The following is a 19297-nucleotide window of genomic DNA, read 5'->3' as shown; positions in this document are numbered from 1 at the left end:
TGGTGCTATAAACGCCCAACTATTCAGCACTAGGGTGATGGAGCGTGATGTGCCAAGATGGTGCTTATGATCTGTGCTCAGATAATGCTGTGGGTAGCAGAAGGCATGATTCAGCTTATAGCAGGTGTGTAAGACAGGTTACAGTCTAGGAACAAGCTTGGAAGGATTACAGATATACCAGGTCAATTCATATTCCCTTTTCTCAAATGTGCTCTTTAGAAATCAGATGTGAAAAGTGAAATGTGTAGCTAAGGCAAACACAGACAAAAAAAGCCCATACATAACTTTGAGAAATGGGGTGGTGGCAGCGGGAGTGGGGGGGAACCACCACCTGTGTTAAGTCAAACTTTTCTGTGTTACGATATATTCCATTGGCAAGTTGGGTTTCATTTGGTTTAGGAAGGTTCGAAATTTTGGATGGAGCACAATTGTTCCATCTTCCTAACTTCTCACTATTGTGAAAAAGTGTGTGAGTGAGAGGGAGGAAGCGAGCTAGAGTGTGCAATTCACATTCATTGCCCATTCAAGTCAGTCGAATGCCTTCCCTCCCATCATGGCTATGGAGGCAGTGAAGGGGCAATCACTGTGCAAGGGCCACTGCGGGTAGAATTGGCAGCCCCCTTGAAGCTCAGAAGAGGCTCCTGTGCTTTTAAGAGCTCTATGGCACGGAAGTCCACACAGGTGCAAATACCTGTTGAACTCCTTCCTGATGTTGAGATTGTTCCTCCTCCCCTCGCACACACAGACCTCCCCACCAGAGAAATTAGCAGTTCTACTTGGTACTGTCTTTTACTAGGCAAGTATTTAATCCCAAGTGGTAGCGTCCTGCTCTGAAAGGGAAGAGGGAGAAGCCCCCAGCCCCTCAGGCTCTGCCCTAAGCCTTGACTACAGAGAAGAAACTTGGAACAGCAACTCCATCCTCGCCCAGCAGCAGGAGCAGTTTGCAAGCGAGGATGCCCTGGGGTGAGGAGACTGGCCAGCTCTCTGACAGCTTGCTCACTCCTCTACTGAAATAAACCCAGAAAAGTTCAGAGATGGTTGAGGGTTGGCGAGGATTTCTCTTCTCCTCCCCTCTAGCACCAGAAGAAGTAATGTCTTTTACAGAGGAAACTGACACAGGGGTTGGCAGTCTGCTTCCCAAAGCCCCATACCCTCTTTGGAGGGGAACCATTCCCAACCATTCTTGCATGGACTGGGCCATTTGGCGCATGGGTTGGAAAAGGGCCTACATACAGCCACGGTGGAATGATAAAGGACATGGAGATCAGCACCCACGGGTGGAGCAGAAGCGTCTCTGGGGGAGTAGGCTGTCTCTGGTTAAAGAGCTACCCACTTCCTCCTCCTAGGCCCCAAAGAGGGAAGGCAGTATGAAAAGTGTGCCGCCAGCAAAAAACTGTGGGGTCCCCCTCCAAGCTCAGTGTGCTGGAGGAAGGCAGCTCGGGGCAGCCTCGCCTCTAGGTGGGAGCAGAGTTGCACCTCCAGCTGTGCAGTTAGGGCCAGACAGAGTGCATAAGGGGCAATAAGAGGCACCCAGTTGCACAGGTGGCAACAACCCCTCGTTTCAGCTGTGCCAGCCCCCAGGTTTGCAGTCTTCACTAGAAGACCAACAAGAGGGTTGGTGCCATCCCCAGATGGCCAGGGTGTTTCGATATAGGTAGAGTAATCCTCCTACCTGGCCCCAGTTCAGAGGGCTTCCCTTTGCTGCCTCCTCCAGCACCTGGGCCTGGATTTTTTTGGGGAAGGGGCTTCGCGACCACCCACAGCCTAATCGCTTTCCCTAAAGGTGCGGCTCCACCTCGGACTTTTCCCGCCTCCACAGTGGGGACTTCCAGGGCACTTTGAAGGAGATGCTAAAGGGTTAAGTGTATCTATCTCCCCCCAGCAAAGAACAGATTGGCAGGGGCATTTTTTTGGGTGTGTGTGGCCACTCCCCAGGACCAGCCCTGCAGCTCTGCCCAGCAAGAATGGAAGACTTGGTGTGTCCCCAAAACCAAGTGCAAAGTTGTCTTTTTTTTAATCACCCCACCCCCACCCCACCCCCGGCAATTCTTTAAAATTCAGAGCGCCTGGAAGGAGCTTTTAAAAAGACTCTCTCTCTCTTCTTCTTCTTCTTCACATTCATTGTCAGTCACTAAAAACTCCCATAAGTGTCGCAGGAAGGAGCAGCGAGGGCCCCTCCTCCACTAGCAAGATATAGCTTTAGTAAACCATAACAAAACAAGGTGGCTATAGAGATATAGATATATAGATATTTGTTCTTTTTTTTTTCCTTTTCAAATATATAGCTGATTAAAAAGATGCAAAAGATGAGTGACCAGGACGGAGGGGGCGAGATCCCCTGGCGTTGGCATCTCCTCGCTTGGATCACCAGCAGATCTATGGAAATGCACAGAGATTATAGAGACTCCCTTCGACGCGTCCCCACGACAACCCCCCAGAGAAAACGTGACCTCCCCCCCTCCCCCACGAACGTTGGCAAAGCAGGAGCTGCTGGGTTCCCCACTTGCCTCCCTCGGATCCCCCAAACATGCTTTCCTATCCATGCGACTTCAGTCCCCCTCTCCCCAGGGCAAAAGGAACAGAGTCCTCAAAAAGGCAGGTCCTTCTCAACTCTCTCTCTGTGTGAGTGTTGCTCTCTCTCTCTCTCTCTCTCTCTCTCTCTCTCTCTCCGGGTACATCAATCTTCTGGTCTTCCTGGCAATGAGATGACCCTCCTGGGGGCAATATGTATGTCTGTTGCATGGGGGAGAAAGGCCTGCTCACTCAGCCTAGGGCAAAGGTCTCCTTTCCTGCCCTTCCCAACAAGACTCCTGGTGGCCAGGACAATGCCCCGAGAGTGTGTCCTGGGCCTGTCCCAGCTCTGTCCCTGCTCAGAAGCTGCTGTCCAGCAAGAGCTCCAGCGCTCTGCTCAGCTTCCCAGGAATTGCCAGGGAACAGCCACCGATGATGGTCTATCGGTACCTGCAAGATGCACACCTGGCCATGAAGATGCCTCCAAGCTGGCAGCTGACCTCTGGAATGGCCAGTGAAGCCACCCCAGAGCCACTAGCGGACAGCTCTTCTGGGACACCATCTCCGCCCGCCTCAACCCAGCGAACCTAAACCGATGGGTTCCTGTCCTGCTAAATAGCCCTCTTCCTCCTCCTCCTCTGTGCCACCTGCCTGCCAGCCTAGGCCAGCATGCTCCACATGGGTGCAAAATCTCAGGAGGAGCACCCCTTCCTGCCCCCCCAATAACAGCCCGTCCTGCAGCAACTCTCTTGGGGAAAGCTGCATCAAGCGACGTACAGCCCAGGCTTCCCCACCCTGCCCAACAAAAGGGCCGGGCATCTTCATGCAACATTCCTGCTCCCTGAGGCATCATGGCTCTGATTGCACGGATGCCAGGGACCCCAGCCCACCCCTGGGGTGTTGAGAGAGAGAGGGAAAGAGAGTCTGCGCTCACCAGTTCCCCGCCCTTCAGTGCAGTGGCCAGAGTAGAATAGAAGCCATTTGGTTCCTGTTTGCTAGTCTAGTGGTAGAAATGCCCCACCCCACCCTCTAGGGAGTCGGCCCCGGCGGAGGAGGCCAGCAGCGCCGCCCGGGACGGTCAGCTGTCCACCAGCTGCTTGAGCGCCCGCTCAATGTTCATGCGGTGCCCGACCCGCGTCACCCCCAGCTCCACAAAATCCTCCTTGGTCAGGGCCGGCAGGTGGGTGCCCTCGATCTCGTTGTCCTCAAATTTGTCCCGGTGTTCCACCAGGTTGATGCTCTCCAGCCAGTCCCCGACGTCGTACTTGTTCCACAGCTGGAGGGGCTTCTGCATGAAGGGCCGAGGCGGGTGGAGGGCGTGCAGGGGCCCCCCCGAGGAAGGCGAGGGGGACGGGGACCGGCTCCGGGCGCTGACGCTCCTCACCACAAAGCGCACCTCCTTGGGTTCGTGCGGGATGGAGAGGCTGGAAGATTTGAGGATGGTGGGCGGGGTGAGCCCGTAGGGACGCACGGAGCTCAGCGGGTCTGTCCTATCCAGGGTGGGCTTTACCGGGCTGGGGGTGCGGCGGGTCACAGGGTAGCGGCTGCCGGGACGGACGGTGTAAGTGGTGCCCGAGCTGCGCTGCGAAATGGTGCTCAATTCTCCTAGACTACTGAAAAGTCTGCAGAGAGAGAATGGGACAGACACACAGAGAGAGAGAGAAACAGAGAGAAAGCAGTGGTGAGGGAGAAGTCCTCAGACACCAGAACACACACAGACACACACACACACACAAGCACACAATCTACACAGGAGAGTAGGGTGGTTGTGGTTCTGCAGAGCCCACAGCTGATGCTACCTCAACCACCCCCATGGCAGTCAGAAGCCCAGAGGCTCCAGACTCTCTTCTTGTCCAGTCACAGAGACAAACCTCTCAGGTAGTTCTCTAGAATGTGTACCTCTTGTCTCTGAATTGCTGGCCTTTCCTAGGGTGGTTCAAGGAATCTCCTCCTGCTAGCCCCCAAATCTGCCCAGAGATCAAGAGGTCCTGGACATGCCCAAAGCAGAAAGTCTATCATGACTAGGGCATCTGCATCTCCTGGTATGTCCCACGGAGGACCTTACGATCTTCAAACAAAAACATCTTGGAGGTCCCGGGCCCCAGGGAGGTTAGGCTGGCCTCAACCAGAGCCAGGGCTTTTTCGGCCGTGGCCCCGATCTGGTGGAACGCTCTGCCACAAGAGACTAGGGCCCTGCGGGACTTGACATCTTTCCGCAGGGCCTGCAAGACGGAGCTGTTCCACCAGGCCTTTGGCCAAAGCACAGTCTGACCTCCTCTCTCCTTCGGTAATCCTCATAGAACTCTAGCCCAATGGTTGCCATTGATTTGATTCTGAATTGATTTTAGAATGCTGTGTTACTTTTATTGTTGTTAGCTGCTCTAAGCCCGGCTTTGGCTGGGGAGGGCGGGATATAAATAAAATCATCATCATCATCATCATCATTATTATTATTATTATTATTATTATCTCTGAGGAGTCTGACATGCAGCAGAGATTTGCACAGGGGGCGGATCTTCAAGGAAATGTGATTTGGACAAGGGAGAGCCCTCCTTGCTTTTCTGCTATCCCCCCAAAAGTGTAATTGCTGGTTTTCTAAGAAAAAAAAGTATGTTGCTTGTTACAAAGATTGACCCCTGTAACATTTTAAAAAACCCCCAAACAAACAGGATCTAGGGGGGCTGGGAAATGACTGTCCAGTTCGTTTTGTTCCCGAAAAGAATGATAGAAAGCATTATGAAAGGCAGAATTACCAAGCCTTGATAAGAGCAAGCTTTGCTGAAGCAGAACAAATGCTGTCTCATTAGCCTTTCAGAATAGTTTGCCAAGGAGTGTTTAGACAAAGGTGGCTCGCTGGACGTAGAGGACTTGGATTTTCAAAATGCTTTTGACAAAAGACTCCTGAGTAAGTCAAGGAAAAAGAGGAGAGGTCTGCTTGTGGACCTGGAATTGGTTAAGTTGCAGGAAGCAGAGAGTCGGAATAAATGGACTGTTCTCCAAATGGAGAGAAGCAGGAAGTGGCGTCGCCCAAGGATCGGTGTTGGGACCTGTGCATTTTAACTTGTTCATAAATGACATAGGAGAAGTGAGGCGGTCAAGTTTGCTAATGACCCTGAATTGTTCAAACAAAAAGGGGCTGGGACACACAAACGGGGTCTGAGCTGGAGGTGTCTGGCCAGAAATGAGGCCTTGGGGCCACAGCGGAGAGCTCAATGAACACGCTGTGAAAAGGGTGGATTCCATGCTAGGGATCGCTAGAAAGAAGAAGAAGAGTTTGGATTTGATATCCCGCTTTATCACTACGCGAAGGAGTCTCAAAGTGGCTCACAATCTCCTTTCCTTCTTCCCCCACAACAAACACTCTGTGAGGTGAGTGAGGCTGAGAGACTTCAGAGAAGTGTGAGTAGCCCAAGGTCACCCAGCAGCTGCATGTGGAGGAGCGGGGAAGCGAACCCGGTTCACCAGATTACGAGTCCACCGCTTTTAACCACTACACCACACAGGCTCTCTGGAACCAAACCTAAAACTGACAATGTCATATGCCATTGTACAAATTTGTGAAATGTCTGCACTTGGAATACTGTGCAGAGTTTTGGCCCCCTAAACGCAAAAAGGACATTGTGGAGTTGGAATGGAGCGACTCTCCCAAGAGGAAAAGTTGCAGCGTTCAGGAATTTTTAGCTGAGGAAAAAGTTAAGTGGAGGCAAGAGAGTGGTGTGTATGACTTTGCAAGATGTGGAGACGCTTTTCACCATCTCATAACCCTATAACGTGGGACCATCAGATGAAGCTCAGTGCTGGGAGATTCAGGACTGACTGAATGAGCCACTTATTCACTCAGTACCTGGCTGAACTATGGGACTCATCCCAACAGGACTTAGTGATGGCCACCGCCTTAGGCAGCTTCAGAAGAGAATTGGGCAAATTCATGGAGGGGGGCTACCAGTGGCTACTAGCCTCCCCTGTCAATGTCAAAGACTCTCCAAAAAGAAGATCAGTAATTCAGACGAGCCATTCAGCTTCAGGGTCTGTGTCTGTGCATACGTCAAGCAAAAGGCCACAAGCAGCCGCTAAAGGGTCAGATGGTGAGTTGATCTGTCTCAGTTCAAAAGGAATCCGGCAAAGCAGATTCAAGTACCACTTATGATGCTGGCCCTGCCTCCTGAGTGGATGTGGGAGGGCACAGAGAGCCCACAAAACCCCCTGGGACAGGGAGTGGTGCTGCTTGGTGAAGGAACAAGGGCTGGGTTTCTGAGATTGCAAGGGACACGCCTGCCACTCTCTGAGAGCACAGCTCCTTCACATGCTCTCATCTCGGGAGAGGACCTCTTGTCTTCAGGCTACAGCCCATGCCCCCCAGGCTAAGAAAAAGGCTGGGGCCACCGCCACATTCCCAAAGGTTGAACCAACCCCCTCGTTGCACCAACACCTTCCGTTGCTAATCTGCATTACTGCCTGCTGCTGAGAGCCCCTGCCAAACCCTGGGAAAGGAAGGGTCAAAGGGCCACTTGCCTCTAGGCCAGGCTTCCTCCCCAGCTTAGGGATCGGGGCTGAAGTGGGATGGAAGCCTGGGGACTTGTTTTAAGAGCTCAATCTTGGTGGTCATTGGGGTTCCTCTGGGGTGTGGGGTGGGGAGGGCAAATGGTGGCCACAGGCATGAAAGTGGGAACAAAGGCAAGTGTTAGTCGGGGAGCTTCAGCCAACGCTTCATTTCCTGGCGAAGGGAAGGGAATGGGTGATGCTTTAAGCACCATAGAAGTACATGTGAAAAGGATCTAGGGATGTTAGTAGACCACAAGCTTCACATGAGTCAACAGTGTGGTGCAGCAGTAAATTAATAATAATATTAAAAATAATAATCTAGGTTGCATCCACAGAAATATAGTGTCGAGGTCAAGAAAGTGATAGGACTGCTCTATCCTGCCTTAGTCAGATCACACCTGGAATACTGTGTCCAATTCTGGGCACCACAATTTAAAGATATTATTAAGCTGGAATGTGTGCAGAGGAGGGCAGCCAAGATGACTAAGGCTCTGGAAACGAAGCCTTATGATGAACGGTTGAGGGAGTTGGGTATGTTGAGCCTGGAAAAAGAGGAGGCTGTGGGGAGATATGAGAGTCATCTTCAAATACCTCAAGGGCTGCCCCATGGGAGATGGGAGCAGGCTTGTTTTCTCCTGCTCTGGAGGGTGGGACCCAAACTCATAGCTTCAAGTTACAAGGAAGGAGATTCTGAACTCCCTTGGACGGTGGTGGTCTCTCCTTTCTTGGAAGGTTTCAAAGCAGCAGTTGGATGGCCATTCCTCAGAGATTCTCTCTTTGGAATTACAGCATTGCAGGGGGTTGGATTAGATGACCCTTAGGGAGATTCCCCCAACTCAACAATTCTATGACTGAAGCCTAAGGCAGATGCTTTGGGATATGTGGTGTGCATGGATGGAGATGGGTGAATGTGGAAAGCATTCCATTCATACGGCTTCTTCATGGGGCTGCCATCCAGCAAGAGCTGGCTCTTGGGGACCCAAGAGAGATCCCTGAGGTCAGCCCTTTACCCTACCTTACGAGGCTTGACCAGTGGGAACTATGTGTCGTAGCATTTTTAATCTCCCAGTTTTGCATTTCTCAATCTACCTGCTTGGCCTCTTCCAGATGGCGCTGCAGCTTCTAGCTGTTCTACTTTAAGAGCAGCCCAGCAATAAAACTCCTCCCGGAAAAACTCTTGAAAACCTGCAAACGTTTCTCAGAAGCTGTGCCATGAAGGCAGGAAGGCCCTGTACTCTTCAAGTCAAGTTACAGATAGGTAGCCGTGTTGGTCTGCCATAGTCAAAATAAAACATTCCTTCCAGTAGCACCTTAAAGACCAACTAAGTTAGTTCTTGGTATGAGCTTTCGTGTGCATGCACACTTCTTCAGATACACTGAAACAGAAGTTGCCAGATCCTTCTATATAGTGAGAAGGTGGGGAGGGGTATTACTCAGAAGGGTGGTGGGAATGGGAGATTGGCAGATAGCTGAGATGAGCCTGTTGACGACTCTTAACGACTGTAATAGGTCTTACAGGAAAAGGCAAGGGGTGAGAAGGTGAGAAATGGCTTAGTCATGTATAATGAGATAAGAATCCAATGTCTTTGTTCAGACCAGGTCTCTCCATGGTTTTAAGTTTGGTAATGAGTTGCAATTCAGCAGCTTCTCTTTCCAGTCTATTTCTGAAATTCCTTTGTAGTAAAACAGCTACTTTGAGATCTTGTATAGAATGTCCTGGGAGATTGAAGTGTTCTCCTAGGGGTTTCTCTGTTTTGTGATTCTTCAAGTCAAGTGCAGGAAAGAAAGAAGAGCTGGGTCGTTGGCATGATCCAGCTGTTATGTTATTAGGTAAAGGTAAGGGGACCCCTGACCATTAGGTCCAGTTGTGGCCGACTCTGGGGTTGCGGCGCTCATCTCACTTTACTGGCCGAGGGAGCCGGCGTACAGCTTTCGGGTCATGTGGTCAGCATGACTAAGTCGCTTCTGGTGAACCAGAGCAGCGCACGGAAACACCGTTTACCTACCTGCCGGAGCGGTACCTATTTATTTACTTGCACTTTGACATGCTTTCAGACTGCTAGGTGGGCAGGAGCAGGGACCAAGCAACAGGAGCTCACCCCGTCGCAGGGATTCGAACCGCTGACCTGATCGGCAAGTCCTAGGCCCTGTGGTTTAACCCACAGTGCCACCCACGTCCCAAAATGCAAGTTGTATTGGCCGGGAATCAAACCCGGGCCTCCCGCGTGGCAGGCAAGAATTCTACCACTGAACCACCAATAATCTTGGCAGCCACTTCAAGACAACTTATTCTGGGATAGCCAAGGATTAAAGTGGACTGTCTGCCTTTTTGCTGGCAAACACTAACAATTATTTAAAACCCCTTTGCATCAAAACCACCTGTGCATTGTACTGGCACAGAAAGTCTAAGAACTCATTGCTTTTTACAATGGCCTGAGTTGGAGACTGATCCTGGCAGCCAGGAACTGCCCTGGGCGTGCAGCAGTTCAGCAGTTACAGCAGGGTGGTCCTTCTTTTCATGGGTGGGCTGTGTGACCAGCTCAGTGCCCAAAGAGGGGATTCATTTCCTCAGGCATCTCCACGCATGCCGAACAAGTGACCAGGGCAGATGGTGCAGCATCCAGCCAGCACCTGCCATGCTGTCCTCTCAGAATACAAGCTCCACTGAGAGTCCATTTGAATTGGCCGTTGGGCAGGAGAAGGACCTGTTCTTCCAGAGCTGCAGGGAGTGTCAGGATCATTTGCTTCTAATCTTGGGATTGGCTTCGTTGGCAGGAGTGACCCATGGTGGGGTGGTCCACAGCACAGGGACAGCCAACATGGGACCTTCTTGATGTTGCAAGAACATAAGGATCAGGCTAAAGGCCCATGTGGTCCACCATCCTGTTTTCACAGTGGCCACCAAGCAGAATCAGAGCACAAGGACGCTCTCTCATCCTGACCTTCCCAACAATTGCTATTCAGAAGCATTGCTGTCTCCAACTGTGGAGGTGGAATGTGGCCAGCATGGCTAGCAGCCCTGGATAGTCTTCTCCTGCGTGAATTTGTCTAATCCTTTTTTAAAGCCGTCCAGGTTGGTGGCCTCCTGTGGACTACACTGGCCAGTTTAGCCATTGGAGGACACCATTTTCTAGACTGCATCCACAGAAGTCTAGTGTCCAAGTCAAAGGAAAGTAACAGCCCCACTCTATTCTGCCTTGGTCAGACCACACCTGGAATACTGCATCCAATTCTGGGCACCACAATTTAAGAAGGATGTTGACAAGCTGGAACGTGTGCTGTGGAGGGCGACCAAGATGGTCAAGGGTCTGGAAACCAAGCCTGATGAGGAACGGTTGAAGGAGCTGGGTATGTTTAGCCCAGAAAAGATGAGACTGAGAGATGTCATAGCCCTCTTCAGTTAACTGAAGGGCTGTCAGATGGAAGAGATTTGCTTTCTCCTGCTCTGGAGGGTAAGACCCAAGCCAGTGGCTTCAAGTTACAGGAAGGAAGGTTCCAAGAAAACATCAAGAAAAACTTTCTGACAGGAAGTGGTTTTTTGGCAGTGGATAGGTGTTTCTCGGGAGGTGGTGAACTCTCCTTCCTTGAAGGTTTATAAGCAGAGGCTGGATGGTCATCTGTCAGGGATGCTTTCGCTGAGATTCCTGCATTGCAGGGAGTTGGGAGTAGATGACCCTTAGGGTCTATGATTCTATGATTTTGGCCGTGGCACAAGGTGTGGCCCATTTTTTTGAGCCTGTCATACAAGAAGACTGTGAAGGCAGCTCTGGAACAATATGGACCCAGCTTAAGGGCTTTGACCTCACTCTAGGAATCTCTCTTAAATCTCCCCTGCCCACACTTTACTCAAATGATGCTGACCAAGGAGAAAGCCTTGGGAAACCCTAGGTAGTGCAAGCGCCTCCTGAGAGGCTTGTGTGTTTGGATGAGGCCCTGGCTAGGCTGCAATTGCCATGGGCAACTCACTCTCTCTCTCCCTCCCAGAGTCCCGCTTTGCCACCAGTGACATGCAAACAACAGCCATCCTATTCGGAAGGCAACTGTGAGGACTCACAGCATCGTTAAGTGGTTTGCGGCCTGTCAAGTGCTAGGGAAATGATGCCCATAATAACCCCCATCTACTCTGCTGACCCCTAACCCCTGTGCAGGCCTTGCCAACTGAGAGGTGGGGCTGGCTCTTTCGCTTCAGGATCTCAGGACAGAGAACCGCTGGCAGAGAACTGGGAAGCCCCAGAGTCACAGGGGAGAGAAACGCGGCTGTAAGTGAGAGCCGGTGGTGGGACAGACCAGAGTTCGAATCCCAACTTGGCCATGAAGCTCGCTGGGGGTGCAAATTTGGAGGACAGTCCCCTGCCTCTCAGTCACAGGGGTCTTGTGGTCATTAAGCGAGGGGGGGGGGGGATTGTGTATGCTTCACCTTGAACTCCTTGGAGGAAAGAGCGGGATAGAAATGCAATAAAATAAATGGACAAAATGGCTTTCAGGGCCAAAAAGGGTTTTGCACTTGATCTTTGCTGGCTCTTGCTGACCAAATGGAGACAAGATGTTTTTTTTTTTGGGGGGGGGGGTTTCCTTGGAGCCTGAAGGTGTTAATGGTAGTTGGAGGAGAGAATCTTCTAGGTGCCTCTTTCTGAGCTGGAATGTGGAATCTGATATACCCCGAGTGCTCTTCAGTTAAGTGAGCATCATTTTCATTCCCCCTAGATCCTGAACAGATCAATATGGACTAGGGAGGTGTAATCCTCAAACCGCAAACATTTAAGTGCTCTCTCTCTCTATCTCCCCCATCTTGCTTTCGCTAGACAGAATTTATGGTAATAAGAGAGCACAATTGGGACAAAATTAAGCACTTTCACATCCCGGCCGCTTCGATGGGAAGCATTTGAGCATGTGCTTAATGCTCCCAGTGGAACACAGATCGGGGAGAGTCGAAAGTGCTTAAAAAGGTAAAGGACCCCTGACCATTAAGTCCAGTTGCGAATGACTCTGGGGTTGCGGCACTCATCTTGCTCTATAGGTCGAGGGAGCCGACGTTTGTCCGCAGACAGTTTTTCCGGGTCATGTGGCCAGCATGACTAAGCTGCTTCTGGCGAACCAGAGCAGCGCACAGAAACGCCGTTTACCTTCCCAACGGAGCGGTACCTATTTATCTACTTGCAGTTTGACTTGCTTTTGAACTGCTAGGTGGGCAGGAGCAGGGACCGAGCAACGGGAGCTCACCCCGTGGTGGGGATTCAAACGGCCTACCTTCTGATCGGCAACCCCTAGGCTCAGTGGTTTAGACCACAGCGCCACCTGCATCCCTCAAAAGTGCTTAGCTGGACCTTAAACATTCCCCACAGACCCTTTGCAAGAGAAAATGGAGACAACTCAATGAATCAGATTTATGTTGGGTTAAAAAGGATCTCCTCCTGAGTGCCATCTGTCATGGATGCTTTAATTGAGATTCCTGCATTGCAGGGGGTGGACTAGATGACTCTCGGGGTCCCTTCCAATTCTATGAGGTCTGGAGCCTGAGTGCAGAGCCTGGGTAGCTGACCTCTTCAGGAAGGACACTGAAGAAGGACACTGAAGAAGGACACTGACAAACTGGAACGTGTCCAGAGGAGGGCAACCAAAATGGTCCAAGGCCTGGAAACGATGCCTTATGAGGAACGGCTAAGGGAGCTGGGCATGTTTAGCCAGGAGAAGAGGAGGTTAAGGGGTGATATGATAGCCATGTTCAAATATATAAAAGGATGCCACATAGAGGAGGGAGAAAGGTTGTTTTCTGCTGCTCCAGAGAAGCGGACACGGAGCAATGGAGCCAAACTACAAGAAAGAAGATTCCATCTAAACATTAGGAAGAACTTCCTGACAGTAAGAGCTGTTTGACAGTGGAATTTGCTGCCAAGGAGTGTGGTGGAGTCTCCTACTTTGGAGGTCTTTAAGCAGAGGCTTGACAACCATATGTCAGGAGTGCTCTGATTGTGTTTCCTGCTTGGCAGGGGGTTGGACTCGATGGCCCTTGTGGTCTCTTCCAACTCTATGATTCTATGATTCTAGTGTGCATTGGACAGGGGATAAGGGTGGGGAAGAGGATGACTGAGCCTCAGGTGCTAATCACAAGTGCCTTGGTTTGAAGGAAAGGACTCAGGAGAACCTAGAGAAACTGTGGACGGGGACTTCCAGGAGCAGAGGGCATCTCCTTGCCTCTTTTTTCAACCTCCCTGGAGTTATTAAAAGTTGATAACTATGCTAAGGTTGCCCTCATCCATGCTAAGGACTGCCTTTTGCTCTCCTTGGGTGCTCGTCCATCACACCATCTCCCTTTCCGCGCTCAGGGCAGAAAGTGTCAGGACCAAGGCAGGTTTGCCCAGCCAGGCTTGCTGGAGGTGAAAGGGACCTGGGGCAGGGGTGGGAGGGGCTATTTTCAGGTGGGTGGAAGAAACAGCCGATGAGAAGCCTCAGCACCGAGACACCAGCCAAGCGGGCGTTCGCTCGCCCCAAGCAAAAGTGCTGCCACAGCCACGGATGGGATGGAGACAAGACGTGGTTCCGAGATCACACATGACTGGATGCAGTGGACAGGGGACAACCTGAGATCCTGTTTGCAGCAGCATGGACAGCAAGGTTGGGGGGAAAGCCCTGGAAGCGTTGCTAGGTGGCATGGGCAGAGGGATGGGACAGAGTTTGAGGCAGGTGGGTCTCAGCTGCTTAGTGGAGCTCAGGTGGGCTGAGGTGGAAGCAGAAGACCAGCACTCTACGGACCCGAGAGGTGGTCCACTGAGCTCTTGAGTGACCTGGATGCTCAAGGGGGCAGCACCCCCCGCAGGCCCTGCTCATAAAGCACCTTGGCCCGACCTCTCCTGGCCCTTTCCAAGACTGCTCTCAGCAGAAGGATGAACATCTCACAACCTTCTGGCTTATAAACTGTGTGCACCATGCCAGTGGGCCCCGTTTGTGGCCTATGGCAGAGAAGGGCTTCGTGGCCACAATTTCATGGGTCTGCTTTGGGCAGTGGGAGGAGCATGAAGAAGACAGTGCGGAGACAGCACACCTTTCCTGAGAGCTGCCTCCTGCAGCAGCAGGACCTCAGGTTGGCTCAAGTGATCAACATCACACACACACACACACACACACACACGGAACAGCAGCAACAACACACCCAGAATACACACCTACACTCGCACAACTGGAGCACAAGAGGTGCTTTTGGGTGGGGACAGGCAGACCCCAAGGTGCTCCTGAGGGCAAAACGCTTGGCCAGGGACTCTGGGTGGCCACAGAGGGGCAAGTGGAAGGCTTTGCAGGGCACGTCAGAAATCCCTGTGGGGCACCGGCACCCCTATTAGGGGAACAGCCACAGGAGCGAGGGTCCACGCAACCCTACTGAACTCCCACCGTCCTCTAAACCACAGAGGTCCTTCCTGGATGTCAGAAAGAGGATGCAGAGCGGTTTGGGAGGCCTGCTTGCCTCCCCCTTGTGGGCTGGAGGTTGAACGTCTTCCTCAAGATGGGAATTGGGTGTGGGGTTATGTAAAGAAGGGGAACCCCTGCCCACCACCCACTGGTGGTGACTTGCCTTCCAGACCCCCTTGTTCCCAGCTTCCCTCCCCACTGGAAACGGCTCTCCTCGGCCACGCTCCGCGTCCCTCGGGAGGCTGACGGGGGCTTCCTCCTGGGACTCGGTGGCACAGAACATCACGAGACAGGGAGACAGACATGCTAAGGGGGCACAGAGGGGCAGGAAGGGGACAGACCCACACTGCACAGCAAGCGTTGCCGCCGCCCTCCTCCCGGCACCCCCAAGCCCAGCCCCAGCCCGTTGCACAAAGTAGCAGCAGCAGCAGCAGCAGCAGCAGCGGCGTCACAGACAGACGTACGGAGGGACAGAAGACATGGGGTTGCTATGAGATGAGAACATGCTCACTTACACAACTCGCCCACCCTCCTGAGGCCTGAGGCGGTTCTAGACAGAGCAGCGGAGACATGCAGATGGGAGAGCAGGAAGAGAGGCAATGAGAGAAATGTTAGCATCAGTCCAAGGCGCCAGGAACAACAGAGAAGAACGAACAGACGTCGGTCACAAACCAGGCTGGGGCCGCTGCAGCTCCCAGAAGCCAACATGCCTCCTGGCCGGGGGGCCGGCTGGGGAACGGGAGGGCCAGTGGGTGAGGTCAGGAGGAAGGCCTTTGAGGGCAGGGGTGATGGCGAAGACACCCCCCTCCTCCTCTCTGTGACAGGCTGGGCGGAGAAAGCTGCTGGGGTGGAGAGCCAACTGGACCCTGACTTCCCACCCCTTGTACTGGTCACCTGCTCAGGTGTGCCTGTCCGCCCCAGGCCGCTCGCCTTTCTCTCTGGGGACGGAGCTGATCTGCCACCAGGGTGGGGTGGGCGGTGGATAACCGGCCAAGTAGGGGGGGCAGGGGGTCAAGCCGCTTGGGAAGCAAGATGGTCAAGGGATCCAGGCCAGGGGCAGCAAGGATTCTGGGAGGCAGCTCAGTTCTGGTCAGTTCCTGGTATTCATTGAGTCACATCTGCTAGAGGAAATGGGACATTCATCATCGCATGGATTCAACAGCCAAAGCCAGAGACAAAGCAAAACAAGGGGGTGGGGGAAGGTTCAGGGTCGGGTCATGGATGTGGGGTCAGGCAAATGGGTGGAGGGGGGAGGGTTTGGGGGCAGTGGGGGGGGAGAACAGAGACAGAGGCTGGGAGAGGGGGAGAGGACTCAAAATGAGAAGGGTGCATCACAATTTTGGCACGACACCTGCTTACCCCAGGAATGTGCAGAAGTGTTGGAGAGCACATTTGTATGCAGAGCCAGAGGTCGGAAGAGCGAAAGGCTCTGGGAGAGGCTCATGTGCCCCTGAGAGAATCAACTGTGGGAGGTGGCGTCTATTCCCTGGGGAGAAAACAGCAGCAGCAGGCCCCCCCTCTCCAGAAAGCAGGAAGGGGCTTTCGGGAAGCAAAGGCCGAAATCCAACCTCCTTCAATGCACAGAGCCAGTGGGCAACTCGGAAGCCCAGAAGGGCTTTGCTAGACCCTCCTTCCCATGTGCCACACATCCTAAGATTGCACCTGCCATCGTTGCAGCTCCACCATTGCGCGGGATGCTCCCCGGCAGGGCAGCGAAGCTCTCGCGGTGACAGCAAAGATCTCTAAAAGTTCTTGGATGCCAAAGGGAACCTCCCCAGAACGCCCCCCCCCCTGGCAATAAGAAAAAGCTGGCTGCCCTCATGCCCCATTGGGTCCACACCCATTGCAAAGTGTGAACGGAGAGGTTTACCGCTTTGCAAAGTGGAGGTTGTGGTCCTGGACTTGGCACTTAATCTGGGAATACGGGGACTGACTTCTGGGTGGGAATTTGTAGGGCTGTGCTGATCGTCTGGTGGTCAAAGGGAGAGGGGCACATGAGTCTAGAGGCCATTGGGAGCCCCAATCCTGGCAATGCTCTGGCTCCTGAAACCCATCGCTTACCCTCCAAATCCCTCTCTTACCCTCTAGTTCAGCGGTTATCCACCTGTGGGTCCCCAGATGTTGTTGGACTACAACTCCCATCATCCCTGAGCTCTGGCTTTGCTAGCTAGGGGTGATGGGAGTTGTAGTTCAAAAACATCTGGGGACCCACAGGTTGAGAAAGGCTGCTCTAGTTCATCTCTTAGTCTCCCATCTGGCTCTTGAATTTCATCTGCAAGGGCCAACGTTGCATTCAAGCACATCATCTCTGCAATCATGAAGACCAGAAACAGAATTCTGAAGCTTTTTGGAGTCTCTGCAGTTGCCCAGGCCTGACCGGGAGGCTTGTACAGGCCATGTTTTCTTCGGACGAATGTGGACGGCTTTCTCTTTCAATGCAAAGCAGTGACAGCCCCAAGTCTGCTGGAGCAACAGTGTGATCGTCACATAAGCACAGTGGATACGGCCTTAGCTTGGTTGGGATAAGATGATGTTTGTGTGTTTGTGAAAACCAGTTTGCTCTTTTAGGAAGAGCGCGTGTGTGTTTTGGGGGAGAAGCGGGACCCCCAAACAAAATCCCAGCAATGCGCCTTCTTGCTCCAGAGGGCGGAGCACACATTCTTAAAATAAAATAAAATAAAGCTCTCTAAATTTGTGGGTGCAGCCATTAACTGTCCCCTCTCTTTCCAAACAAAACTGTCTGCGCTTTGTGGCTCCCATGGATCTTCATGCACACTTTGGGGAGCCCCCAGCTGCCCTTGGAACCACATCCAAAACTCCCCCCCCAGCACTGCAGTCTCTTTTGGGGGGCATAGCCAGGACCGCCCGGTGGATCCTCTTGCAATGGCGGTGAAGGGATGGCTCTCTTCCTGAGGAATTTTGCAGAGGGTCTCCTGAAGCACCTTCTGAGGTCGGGTGCCAACACAGGAAAGCCTGTGAGCTGCTGGCAGAGGTGATAGCACAAGAGGGGCGAGGGGGGAGCCCTGTGTCTCTCACAGAACATGGGGGAGGTGAGCACATCTCCAGGTCCCTGAAGACTCGCTGTCTGCAAGAGCCCATCACTGAGGACACTGAGGTCCTCCTCTGAGGGTCTTCTGCTGGTTCCCTCACTGACAGAAGCGAAGGTACAAAGAACCAGGCAGAGGGTCTTCTCGGTAGTGGCGCCCTCCCTGTGGAACACCTTCCCTTCAGATGGCAAGGAGATAAAGAACTAAACAACTTCTAGAATACATCTGAAGGCAGCCCTTTATCAGGAAGTTTTTAATGTTTGATGTTTTGTTATGTTTTTATATATAGTGTGAGCCACCCAGAGTAGCTGGGGAAGCTTAGACAGATGGGTGGGGCATAAATGGTAAAAATATTATTTTTACCCTGTCTCATCAGCCACCTTTCCTGGCTTTCTTTCCTTCTTGGTTGCTTCCAGGTGCTCCTTTCCTTTCCTTTCCTTTCCTTTCCTTCCTTCCTTCCTTCCTTCCTTCCTTCCTTCCTTCCTTCCTTCCTTCCTTCCTTCCTTCCTTCCTTCCTTCCCCCTTTCCCCAAAGGCCTGTCCTTCCACCCTGCACCCCTGCGCACCCCAGGCTATCCCACCCTGATGGTTTCCAGTTCAGGAGACCACTCTTTCCACAAAACGTCTCTCTGGTGAGTCCTTTCCTCTATATTTGCAAAGCTTTCTAATGATGATTTAGAGAGACAAATTTAGAGAGACACACACCTTCCCAACCCCTCTTCCAGGGTCACCCATTGAATTAAGAGGCCACAACACACAAAGTTGGCATGTTGAGGGAACCCTTCTGAGCACGGTCTAGACCCAGGCCTTAATCCATGGCACTCACTGGGTCACCAGGCACAGCAGCGGGTCGCCGGTGGGTCTTGGGCATTGGTCCAAGAAGGTGCTTCGCAATGTTGCCTCCTGCCACTGCAAAACCACACCTGAGCTTAGGCATCCTGGCCCTGCTGCACCTGGGGCTGAGATGGAGAAGCTGTGGGGTGTCTTTAACCCTTGCTGCCCTCTACTTGCTTGCCTGCCAGGAGACAGTTTTCTCCTGCTGGCAAGAGAGGTTTTCTGCTTGCTGCATCCCCTCCGCTTGCCCCACCCAGCTCATCTTCTGAGGAACAGAAGCCAAATCTTCTAGTTGCCATGGCAGCTTGACTACCATCTCCTTGTCAGCTTGAGAGCCTCATACATGAAGCAGGGTGCGAATTGGAGAAAGGAAGGCAGAAGGCAGCCTCTGCCAACCTGGTGCCCTCCGGCCTGCAAATGATGGCCAGGGCTGTTAGGAGATGGGAGCTCAAAGCATTTGGGAGGCTATGGGATTGGCTGACGCTGCCTTATGGCCCTCCCCTCTCTGCCATTCAGCTCCCACTGGGTGCACGACATCCCTAAGGGTAGCTGCAGGGCCCCATCCAGAGACATGTCTGGAGAAGTTCAATGGGGTCACCTGGGGGGGGGAAAATCTTTTTCTGGATTCGGGATCTTGGCAAGGGTGGTGTGGGGACGAAAAACAGCTTAGTCTTAGGCTTCAACCTGCTCCTAATGTTCACAAACACACATTTTAGCTGTGTGCCCAAGATTCCGGGATGTTGCCACATGAAAACCTCTTTGGACACAGCATTGAGTGTCACAAGGTTGACTCTGAGAAATAGAGTATGGCTGCATATTACGCGGGGTACAGTGGCAAGGGTTTTGCATATGCATGGAAACAGGGGCAGAGTGAATCCGCAGTCCTCCCAAAGCCCAGGCACTGAGTGGGCGCTGCTTGCTGAGTGGCAAGGGGTGCTCCTGCAAGATCTCGCAGGAACTTGG

General features: G+C 52.5%; 1 protein-coding gene across 11 annotated transcripts in view; it reads right to left on the bottom strand.

Moving 5' to 3' along the window:
- Nucleotides 1–384: 384 nt before the first annotated feature.
- The window catches only part of SHANK3 (SH3 and multiple ankyrin repeat domains 3), a 443257-nt gene continuing 424344 nt past the window's right edge, over nt 385–19297 (bottom strand). For 7 of the 11 annotated variants that reach the window (XM_083460914.1, XM_083460911.1, XM_083460916.1 and 4 more), the window contains one exon: nt 385–4133. In XM_083460914.1, the coding sequence (XP_083317040.1) occupies nt 3590–4133 (544 nt within the window). In that variant the 3' untranslated portion in view covers nt 385–3589. Of the gene's footprint in view, nt 4134–14969; nt 15573–19297 lie in introns of all 11 variants that reach the window. The other 4 variants (XM_083460918.1, XR_014516107.1, XR_014516108.1 and 1 more) reach the window with 4 other exon arrangements.

The sequence above is a fragment of the Podarcis liolepis genome (genome assembly GCF_965112155.1).
Source record: "Podarcis liolepis genome assembly, chromosome: 10".
Lineage (NCBI taxonomy): Eukaryota > Metazoa > Chordata > Lepidosauria > Squamata > Lacertidae > Podarcis > Podarcis liolepis.
The sequence above is the reverse complement of the archived record's forward strand: the minus strand, read 5'-3'. Positions and strand labels throughout refer to the sequence as shown.